This window comes from Habropoda laboriosa, unplaced genomic scaffold, assembly GCF_001263275.1.
Source record: "Habropoda laboriosa isolate 0110345459 unplaced genomic scaffold, ASM126327v1 scaffold151, whole genome shotgun sequence".
NCBI lineage: Eukaryota > Metazoa > Arthropoda > Insecta > Hymenoptera > Apidae > Habropoda > Habropoda laboriosa.
The window spans coordinates 988,928-1,000,497 of NW_017100286.1; the positions used below are offsets into that span (position 1 = coordinate 988,928).

The 11,570-nt window shown below is 43.3% G+C and overlaps 1 protein-coding gene across 1 annotated transcript in view; it reads right to left on the minus strand.

Annotated features, from left to right (window-relative positions):
- LOC108573692 (discoidin domain-containing receptor 2-like) overlaps positions 1-11,570 on the minus strand; it is a 78,263-nt gene that overhangs the window by 26,539 nt on the left and 40,154 nt on the right. The window contains exons 3-4 of the mRNA XM_017936170.1: positions 9,742-9,973; positions 5,577-5,724 (exon numbers count right to left, since the gene is read on the minus strand). Coding sequence (XP_017791659.1) covers positions 5,577-5,724; positions 9,742-9,973 — 380 coding nt within the window. The remainder of the gene's footprint in view (positions 1-5,576; positions 5,725-9,741; positions 9,974-11,570) is intronic.

The following is an 11,570-nucleotide window of genomic DNA, read 5'->3' on the forward strand; positions in this document are numbered from 1 at the left end:
CGGTGTCGTAACCCGTTTTTCGAGCCGGGTTTCGACTCTTGGTTTCGGTAGTAATCGTTTGTGTTCACCGGTCTAGGCTGTGCACAGGCACAATGTTGTTTTAACCAGATGTCGTGCAGGGTTCCCATAAATCCAACATTCCCGCCCACCACCGCTCGATCTCACACGCTCCGAACGCTTCTTATAGCGCGAAACCTCTCGTGTCGCTTGTTCCGACTCGGTCTCCACCTCTAGCTCTACGCCGTTTTCGCTCACGTTCCACCCTGCCGCCCTTTCTCTCGCTCGGCGAACGTCGTGTGCCATAGTTCTTCGACATTAGCGACCCAGAAAAATCATTTATGCAAATATCGGCCATTACACTTGGTATTGATATACCAACGGCGACGGTGCACCAGGTCACGTCGTGTTTCCTCACGTAAAATATGTGTACCACGTGTTTTATTATGCGTCTCGACTGCTTCAGCCAAGAATCATCCGAACGTCTACGGTACTTTTCTTTTTTTCGAATTCTTACGGTGGTTAAAGGTAATTTGCCCTCTCCTCTCGTGAGTGAAGTTTCTTGCGAAACACTGCTGCTGCTGCTAGCACATACGGACGTTCCAGTTTTCATCCAGCGATACTTGGCGTGTAATGCCAGGAATGTAAATCAACGGAATGTCGTGTATTGGATTCACGTGCTAATCAGTAGAACTTTCGGTTACGGATACGTGCCACGCGGTTGGATCAATTGGGAGATAGGACGTCGAGGGATATATGGATTTGCGAAATTGAATTACATAGTTCACACGGATTGTTATTGATAACTCTACGATTACGTGGTATGGAGGATTTGGTATTGAGAATGCCGGATATTTGGAAGAAGGGATGTTCGAACAGGTAGAAACCGCGAATTATACTCTGTACGGATCGTATCGGATCTATGGATATGCATATTGATGTCTTTGGGTATGTAGAATGGAATATAGTTCATTTCGAATCTGTAGAACGTGACAGGATACGTTTTGACTACACCTTTGCTTCGTGAAGTACGATATTGTCCATTGTGGGCTTGTGAAATTTGGTATGGTTCACTATGAAGTGAAAGAGTTCGATGCAGTCCACTGTGGACCATTTGAATTCGATATGGTTCACTTATGGAAATTGATACTGAGTCCATGAAATTTGATAGGATCCACTCTGGACCACTGAAATTCGATATGGTTCACTATAGATCCATGAAACTTGATACAGAGTCCATGAAATTTGATACGACCCACACTGGACCACTGAAATTCGATACCATTCAACTTGGATCCATGAAATTCGATACGACCCACGCTGGACCACTGAAATTCGATACGATTCAACTTGTGTGCATGTAACTCTATCCAATTCACTCTGGATCTATTCAAATAGATACAGTGCACAATTCTTGGACACTGGTCGCTTAAGAATCTGCAAGATCACGAGACCTTTGGAACCATCGAGTCTCCTGTGGACCTCGAACCATCGAAGTCCCTGGGATATCTAATCCCCTCTGAATTCTGAGGACTTCTGATACTCTCAATGTCCTCTAAAACTTCAGTGACTTCTTCCTCAATTTTCATCGACTGATTCATAAAAGCGTTAAACTTTCAATGAAACATCTTGTCTCATGTCTCGCGAATAGTTTCTTTTTTCAAGAACATCAGCAAGGTGGAAGCGTTGCCGATCGTTCTATTCTTTGACTCAGTAAAGAAAAAAAAAAAAAGGAACTAGCTACGTGAGGAGAATACGGTGTTAAAGAGAACACCGTGGCGGAATCGAAGGGATTTTTATGACACCGGGACTGGAAATATCGGAGCGTACACGTGAAAGTATGTGACGTTATTCTTTAAGTTTCCGCTGTATTCGCGTTCCCGAAGCGGAGGGGGCGGTTTTTGAAGTTCATGTCACGAGCGTTCAACGCTTTTCAGTTTTCGAACCGAACCTCTCCCGCTGTCAGATCTCGGCAAAAAGTTCCCCGTTGAAAGTTTCCACCTGCATTTTCCCTCTCCCCGCACTCTCAAGCCCATTGTGTTCGGTCGAAACTGCGAGCTTGCACACGGACGCAGGGAGGGATATTATAACGAAAACAATTAACAATCGTGCGCGAAAAGTTTCCCTTCAAGTTAACAGCTGCAGGCGGCTTGAATTAAATTAAATTATGATTAAAAGCAAACATACACACGTGCGGAAGGCTACGCACGCGTAGTAAAGAAAAAAAAGAGAACCGGAGAGAGAAATAATAGAAAAATGGGTGAACGAAAGGGGGAGAAAGATAGAGAAAGCGTACCGTAAAGCTCCGCTCTGTTTGCGTTTTTCCTTCGGTAAATTAGAAAACAGGGTTAGAAAATTTTATTTTATCTTGCGCGAAATGTCGCTGCGCGTAAAACTTGGGAGCTCGTTGTACACGCGAGCCGTGTACTGTGCGGCTGTGTATAGCCGGGGCGAATTATGCGAAATGAAACGGTGGAACGTTTATTATACAACCTACACGGAGAGCCGGCTGATTATCTTTTGTTAGATTGAAAAGTTGAAAATAGCCCCCGGAAGAATTCTGTCCCGCTTTGAGGTATTTTATTTAAAAAAAGGGAAAGAGAGAAATAGAGCGAGAGAGAAAGAGTTCATCCATGGATCGCCAAGGGGAAGAAAATGCGCAAGGTTAATTTTGTACGATAGGTATGGGCTATGTAAGGTCGCAGGATTCCATTTTTTTTTTTCTTTTTCACTATTTTTTCTCCCCGGTACTCTTCGTGTATTCTAATAGCAGCTCAGCTGTTGCTCGCTTTAATTAGCATTCACGTTTCCTTCTTTTTCTCCTTTCTCTTCTCTCTTTCTCTCTCTCTCTCTTCGTTATTTCTTCAGCGTTCCTTTTTGCGCTCTTTATTCATCCGTCGACGCCTTATTAAATGCAGCACCCTTGGAAGAACTGTATTTAATCTCGATAAATATGTCGTCAATAAATATTAATACACACGGTGTACAGAAAATATGGGTCAATTGATTCGTCGTCGTTGGAGAGAGCCACCACGTTTCGTTTCGAAGCGATTCAGAGTTACCTTTCATCTCCTTCTCGTTTCTGTTTTTCTTCTTCTTCTGTTCTCTGTGAGAACGTTGTTGCGTGTTACGGTCGTTATACGCGCGTGTGCATCCGTGTTCTTCGACAATGTTCGATATGAAATATTAATCTTTAATTTCCACCGGTCAGCGGAATTACTATTTCGCCCGCGTGTGGTCTGTCGCCGCGTGCTCGTTGCATATTAATTCCACGCCGGGCAGCTTTGAAATTTTTCAAACCGGCGTCGATGCAATTATTTTGCAAGTCATTGTTCGTTTCCCTTCTAATGGGAAAATCGATGCGAGAGGGAGCCGGTGTATAAAAATTAATCATCCTATTTTCTCTGCAAATAAACATGCGGGGGCATATGAAAAATGGAAATTTCTCCTCTCTTGATTTTAGAATCTGTTGCGACCTGATGAGGACGCAACGAAGTCTCGGTTCGGCGGATTATAGTAATAAGTCACTTAGTTACATTTGGCGTTCACAATAAATTCGGTCTCCGAAAAGGTCACAGTTTTCGTCGACCAATAGCCGAACACACCACGTTTTCCACCTTCATAATACAACCACCAATCAGAATCAACATAATTCCTATATATACATCTACACACCTGAAAACCGACAATCACAGTACAACGAGTGCACGAGACACATCGTCAAAAAAAGAATAACCGAATCTCAACTAAACATCTATCAACGATCCGAAAGCTAATCATTCATCAACCATCTACCTCAACGAACCGAAAGCAGATCATTCATCAACATCTACCTCAACGAACCGAAAGAAAAACATCTAACCCAACAACCAAGTTGCATTCCATCTCGAACCAGCGAGAACTATCAACAACCTGCGCCAGAGTCTTGGTTATAACAGTTGATCAAAGTCCACGACTCAACAGAATCTTTCCAGCAATTTTCCGCCAAGCCTTCCATCCAGTTACACCAGTTTACGTTGTTTACGATGCTGCGTTCGCGGTATCCACTTACGTAATGGTGATTCCAACTCGTTATTTAGGTTAGATTCACTTCTGCACAGTATTCTGTAAATTGTATTTACACCTGTACACCTCCGCGAACTAAAGATGATTAACAGTGACACTAATTCCTTGTCTGAAAAATTCTAACGACACTTCACAAGTGTAACAAAGAAACAAGAAGGAAAAAATTTGAATGTTGCTCTCCGAATGTGCAGAATGAAATGAAAAAGAGTGTCTCGTTTTAGGGTTGGTTTTCATTTCAGAAACGTGGTCTTCCCTGTGTCACGAATCGAACGCGGCTTACTTTTCTTTCCGCGGCGGGAATTGGACCAGTAGGTATCGTTTCGCCGGCTCGTTCTGACACGGAAGCGACGTTCATAGAAACCGCGGTTACTCGCGGTGTCGCGCGATGTAGAACGGATGCTCGAAAGTTCCGCGAGTTGTCGACACGCGGTTGCGTGGTGTACAGGATAACCGAGAAATTGCGCCGGGCGACAATGACTGGCGGCGGGACGCGTTTCGCGGCCGCGAAACAATGTCCTGGCTCGTCGATTCCGTTAGACACGTTTAAGTAGCAGAAGTGGGTCGGAAACAAAGGTACAGAGGCCGTGGAGAAAGGGATAAAGGCAGAGAAAGTGTGAGAGAGAGAGAGAGAAGGAGTCGATGAGCTCGCTCGTATAACGCAGTTACGAGCGTTAATAGGATCCAGCATCGCAGTTGGACTCCAACGGATTCCCTCGTTGCCGTCTCAGCAGCGGCTCGCCAAATTGAATGAAATTGCAATTTGGAAATTAATCGCCGGCTGTCCGGCCGGTCGCCGTCGCATTTCCACCCGTACGTTCCCGTGGAATTGCGAATTTACACGGCTATACGTTTCTTCGGTCCCGCGGAGGCCTTCTACTCTAGCCCCCACCGCCGTCGTTTTCTCGTCGCGGGAATTAGGTCGAGATCTCTGGATCTTTGATATTTATATCCGAGGCACTTCGGTGGTGGTGCTTGGAATTTTTGCGATTTGGAAGCCTTGTTGCGTGGGATGTTGGATTTTGGGATTCGAAGAGCTGTGGTTTGTGTGCTGGAGATTTGAATGTTTGAGATGTGAGTGTTTGGAATTTGAATGTTTGAAATTTGAATATTTGGAATTCGGAATCTGTGGAATTTCCATATTTGAAATTTGGAATCTCTGAAATTTGGTACCTTTGAAATTTCCATACTTGAAACTTGAATGTTGGAAATTTGGAATATTTCCATATTTGAAATTTGGGGTATTTGAAATTCGAATACTGGAACTTGGAATATTTGAAACTTGAATGTTTAAAATTTGGAAGCTTCGAAATCTTCATATCTGAAAATTCAATATTCGAAATTTCACCGTTTGAAACCGGAGCCCCAACAATCATAGTGCCTCTGATTACAATGCTCCAGATCCGGAGTCTTCACCGTGGCTCCAATTTCCCCTCTCGAACTTCCCGTGTGTTATTCTAAAACGAGCTACGATCACACACAGTGCAGGGAACTCTGAATGCATTAACATCACTCACCCGTGTCTTGACAGCCTCTCAGCTCGATCCGTAGGCAAACGGTGCGCCTGTGCTCGGAGTGCGGCAAAATACGAATCTGGCTGGCGAAGATCGGCGGGACCAATCGATGCGATACCACTGTCGAGGTGTCGCTATTCCCCGCCAGCACCTGGAACAGTTACAGGCGAAACGGCTTGCGATACTGTGCCTCGAATTGCGATTTCTTTCGCTCCCTCCCTCTCTCTCTCTCTCTCTCTCTCTCTCTGTTATCGTCGTCACAATCAAACCACTGTTTAACCAATGTTTAACCAACGTACACGTTAATTAACCACCAACGTGGAAACGGCTGGTGAATTAAACCGATCCGTTAATCGACGAACGATTTCCGTTGGATAAATTACGCGGGGCGATGGGGAGGGGGGACGTTCGATTCTTCCGATAAAATGTATTTAATCAATGCGTTGTAGGTATTCCTAAGTAAATTTGTTAGCGGAACAACGGGGGTTCTCGACGATATATCACCGTTCACCATATAATTATCGAGTTAATTGCGATAATTTCACTGATTTAATTACAACGCGCGATTAATGCGTCTGCCTAGTACCGCGCCTCGAGTAACAGTTCCCGCGGATACTATACGATTTGTACGTATTCGGTTCACGCCGTTTCCCGAAACAACAATTTTCTGTACGAAAACAACGGGAGAAGCAGAGATCCATCATGATGCGTAACGCGTTTGATCGTGGCCAAGCAATTCCGCGAATCTACTATATACGTACACGTGTACGCACACAGTGACGTATACACGTGGGCCGGCACGCGCATCATGCTCTCGAATCGACGTCAATATTAATCAACTTAGCCCGGAAATCTCAACGCTGGAGACCGCGTACGTCGTTTAGACATAGATCATGATTGCATCGGTACGAAGGTAATGCCATGGTTAATGCACCCTCAACGGGCGGACCCTGTGAATTATCATTCGAATGAACCTCGACGTCGCGGTCTCTAGCTTAGGCTGATGGAATAGAATACGATGATAAGGTGACGCGTTCTTATCTGTTAATTGAGATGCTACGTTTTCCTAGGTTTCGTATTGCAACGTGTACTTTTAGGATGTTCCATTTAGTAGCAATCGAAGTAATCGTTCTGTCATGCGTTGGAAAAGTAGGGTACGGAAGGAACAACGGGATGGAGAGAAGTTGGGTATAATCTGGCTTATAAGTATTAGGACACTTGTTTTGAACGGTTGGTACAAAATGATCGAGATCCAGAAACATTTCTGTTTAAGGTACTGTCTTGAAAATAATTGATTGTGTCACGTGAAAAATTGTGAGGAAATTGAGTCGTCTCGACGATTTTCATTTAATGTAAAAGCAATTATAGATTTAAATTTTAAAAAATTCGTGTTATCTTCATTATGCAAGAAAGGACTGAAAATTTAAAGAAATCTATTCAAGCTATCCTATTGTGAATAAAAAATAATTAAACTTTGTCCTCTTCTATTCTCCTCAAAAATCTACCAGTAATGAGAAAAATGTTGGAAAAGTATAGACACTCTGTATATTTTTACTGATACGTGATACTAATTTTAGATCATGTGAAACTTTCTATAGGAGCACGACAGGTGTCCCAATGTTTAAAAACGTCAGAGTATATGAATAAATAATAAAGGCTAACAATAGTCGATTTACATTGTTCTATTCGGTTGCTATCTCTGGACAGAGAAGAATAATTACAATTCTCCCGGAATAACGTGACTCGCCTCGTGCACACCAATTTCTATTTCTCCCGCAGAAGTGTCCGTTGAGCAGGATCGCGAAACGAGCCGCTTCACACGCCACCGGCCGATAAATTATCGTTCGTTACAAGACGTGCCGTAGAGCCGGCCTATCGCGACTGAGATTACTTAATTGGACGATCCCTGTGGAACGGCTCTTAATTATTCGGCGATCAACCAAACGAAGCGGCCGCTCGAAAATTTATTCCTCTCGTGGTGACAATAGGGGGGGGGGGAAATTTGGACATTTTTGTTTTTGCTTTCAGATCGCAATGAAGATCAAGATATCGATGATAATTGGTCATTTGTCACGGTGCTAGTTTCGTGATTAACCGTTTTGCTACGCTGTGAGTGAAATTGGTACCGCGATTGGGGTTTTTCGATGCCTTCAACTGTGCATTTAGCTTTAGAATATTATTCTTTTTTTTATTTTTAGGGATTTGTGAGAGAATCAATGCGAATTGGAACGTATGAAGAGATTTTCACGTTACACATATAATGTGCATGATTTTTAACACGAGAAAATAAGTGAGACATTGTAGTGATTTTTCGTTAAAAAGCGCCACTCGGGGAGATCACTATAGTTGCGTTTCGTCTCAAAATATGACTTACGGGGAGATCACTATAGTGGCGTTCCGTCTCAAAAGTTGACTTAGGGCGAGATCACTGTAGTGGCGTTTCGTCTCAAAGAATGACTTAGGGGGAGATCACTATAGTGGCGTTTCGTCTCAAAGAATGACTCAGGGGGAGATCACTATAGAGATGTTTTTCTTAAAAAGTGACTTAGAGGGAGATCACTATAGTGGCGTTTCGTCTCAAAAGTTGACTTAGGGGGAGACCACTGTAGTGGCGTTTCGTCTCAAAGAATGACTCAGGGGGAGATCACTATAGAGATGTTTTTCTTAAAAAATGACTTAGGGGGAGATCACTATAGTGGCGTTTCGTCTCAAAAAATGACTTAGAAGAAGATCACCACAGTGTCAGATAGTAGTCAAAGGGTTAACTAGAAAATCGTTAAAAATCTCGAAACCGGCGGAAAATTTGATCTGCAAGTAAATAAAAAAAAAAAGTGTCAGAAGAACTTTTCTTTTAACTACGGGTAGCACTGTTTCCATCGTGCACGTACTTATCGATGGCCGCATCCCACTTTCCGCTTTCGCCCCGGTTCAATCTTTGAGAACAGTTAGGGGAGGCGCGAGAGCTCGCCCCGAGTTGAGGAAAACGCGAGGGCTCGCGGGTCCCGTGACTCGAATCGCGCTCGAATCGCCGACACCGTTGGAATCACAATAAGGAGATCGAAGAACCGTTCCTCGACTAGGGCAGAAAGTTTCTTTCTCCTTCGAGAAATAAAAATCCAGACCTTCGTATCGTTCCTCCCCTTTTTCACAATGAGCAAGATTGGCCCGAGTGGAATTTTTACGAGGAAATTGATGCCTGTAATTTGTTACATTGACGGTTGCTAAATTTACCCGATATTTTAACTGCTTGAAAGATTTACTTTACGTTGAAAGATAGCTGTTGTATCTAGCTTTGTTTTACTATATCCAATGAAACTCATTAATCTGCGAATAACGACTCTATTATGGATACTTTTCGTTCAGTTTTGACAAAGTGTCAATCATCATTTTTACCACTCATGAATATTCTAAATTATTTCTTATTTAATTTTACTTTTCCACATCCAACGAAGCTGTTAGCAATCTACGAATAACGACTCCATTGTGAATACTCGCGTTTCGTTCAATTTTATCAAAGTATCAATCACAATTTGAATTATATTATCCACCTTTTCCCCATTCATGAATATTCCAAATTACTTCCGATTTAATTCCACTACATCCAACGAAACTGTCATTAATTCACAAATAAAACGATTCTACCTTGGATACTCCAGTTCCGTTCAATTTCACCAAAAACTTCAACACAGCAGTCAAAGTGTTAATCACAATTTGCACCGTATTATCCTTCTTCCGTACAAATCACTTGTAACAACGAGAAACAGCATATTCTCCGAGTACACACCCAGAAGAAACCCCACGCGGCGTCATTACCATTACCGTCTCCTTCAGACCGTCAAAGATGGGCGATCCTCCATAAAACGTGACGCTTAACCGCGTACCAATTTTCCGCTCGCGTGTAGCTTCTCCTCTTTCTCTCTCTCTCTCCCGCCAGAGAACGTTTCTGACCCAGTAAAATCGTACGTGAGCACGGTCAATTTACGGGATGCTTCTGTATCGTGAACAAACCTTGGACTAATCCGCGAAAGGAAAATAAAACGGGAGGAGGGGGTGGTATAGAGAAGCTGGTTGATTGCGGTCACGTTATTCAGGATCTGTCTGACTTAACTTACTTCTTCTCCACTGTCAAACACATACGTTCCAATCGTATACACGTCAGCACACGTACCTCCTTGTTATCCCAGCGCTTATATCGCCGCCACTCGGTGAACCCAGGACGTCGATACTCGAGGGTATACTCCTCCACGTATTCCTGGCCACGGCCATGATCGTAACGACCCTGACTCTGTACACCGGTGATCACGTGTGGCCCGGGAAGATCCACTTGCAGCCACTCACGAATTCCTCTTTCTATTTGGCTCTTCGGGCACCAAGCACCGCCTGCTGTCTCCTTCCGCAGCCTGTTTTCCACCAGAATTTGTTAGCGTTACGTGCTCACCGGGTTTTGATGAATTTTAATGGGCCCTCAAGGTCGGCCAGCGACAACCCCTCTCAATATCCGGCCGACCCGTACTCCAAACCCGCGACCACGGAATTCAGTCGCATATTAGAATAGGTTTAATATGAATGTCTCTGTGTCGGGACTGTTTGTTGCCTTGTTTCACGAATTCTGTTAGTTCTTTTTTTTGGTGTGTTCAGTTTTTGGAGGAGGTAGGAGTGTGATTGTCGGAAACTGTCGGTGAGTGAAGTTTATCGAGAGGTGAATTGATTCGTGTATTTTTGTTTGAAATTTTGTCCGTGGTAAATTTTGCAACTTTTCAAAATTTTTCGTCGGTACGCATTTTGGAGGATCCGCGAAGTTTAGCGTAGTGTCGTAAAAAATGGTATCGTGTCAGAGATAGAGAAAATAGAGTAAACGAGAACGAAGTGGGTGATGTGACAAATAATACTGAAAATTGAAGGAAAAAATGTTTAGAACGTAGTGGAGAATATTTCGAATACCAGTCGCAACTTGAAACAGAACAATTCGCAATAAGAAAAATAATAATATACAAAATAGAATTTAATTCTGCCTTTGAAAATTTCGTTTTAAACATGCATCTCTGGCCAGTTGCGCGAGTTACTCGGTATCGAAAGAACGGGCGAGCGAAAATGGCGAAACAGAAACCGTACGATCCGGTTGATACGGTGAATCGAAATTTGACACGCGTAGCAGTTTGCATTGCTTAAAAAAGGGGCGCTAGCCGAAAATCAGTTTTCATCCTCGTCGAAAATTTGTCCTCGTTCGTCCTATCTGACAGAGCCCTCTGGCACTGAAATTGCACAATAATAATCGTACCGAAAATGTAGCCGCCACGTCAAAATCGGTACGCGTTCAATTCACGGATCGTTTCACCGTGTATCCACCCCTTTCCTCGCCCGTTCCTCTCCTTTCTACCGGTTACAACGACCAGCGGTAGTTTTCGTTCGAATTCGACAGACATAATTAATTGATATTTTATTTCCTCTCGCGCGATCGACCAACGTGACGTCATGAATATCGAAAGAAAGAGAGAGAGAGAGAGAGGAAGACGGAGAAGACGGGTTGGGTATAGGCGATACGATGGTTTTTAAAGTGTACCTGAGGTCTAAAATTGGCCCACTCGAACGAGAGTTAATTAATTAAATTGCCACCGACGATTCCCAAGATGTTTGTCGATCAGAACGAATTCGTCTGTGAAATATTCTCGATCGATGAAGATATCGATGACAGGAAAATTCTTGAAATTAAAGAATCAGATCTATCTCCCTCTCTCTTTGTGTTGTAACGAAGGAGCCAGTTTTACGAGGCTAAATCACCGGGGATTTCCCGGGAGACTTTCATTAAAGTGCCATCAATCTCTCTCTACCGCGAAATCGAAGCTGTGGATTATTTTTTCGAAGCACGTAGAGAGTGTGCCAAAAATAGCTGGGGAAATTTGAAGAGTTTGTAATTTGAAGTGGCACTTTGGTACCGGTATTTATAACAAATCCTGTACACTCTACTGTTCATCAGTCGTTGAATTGCTTTTTTTTTAT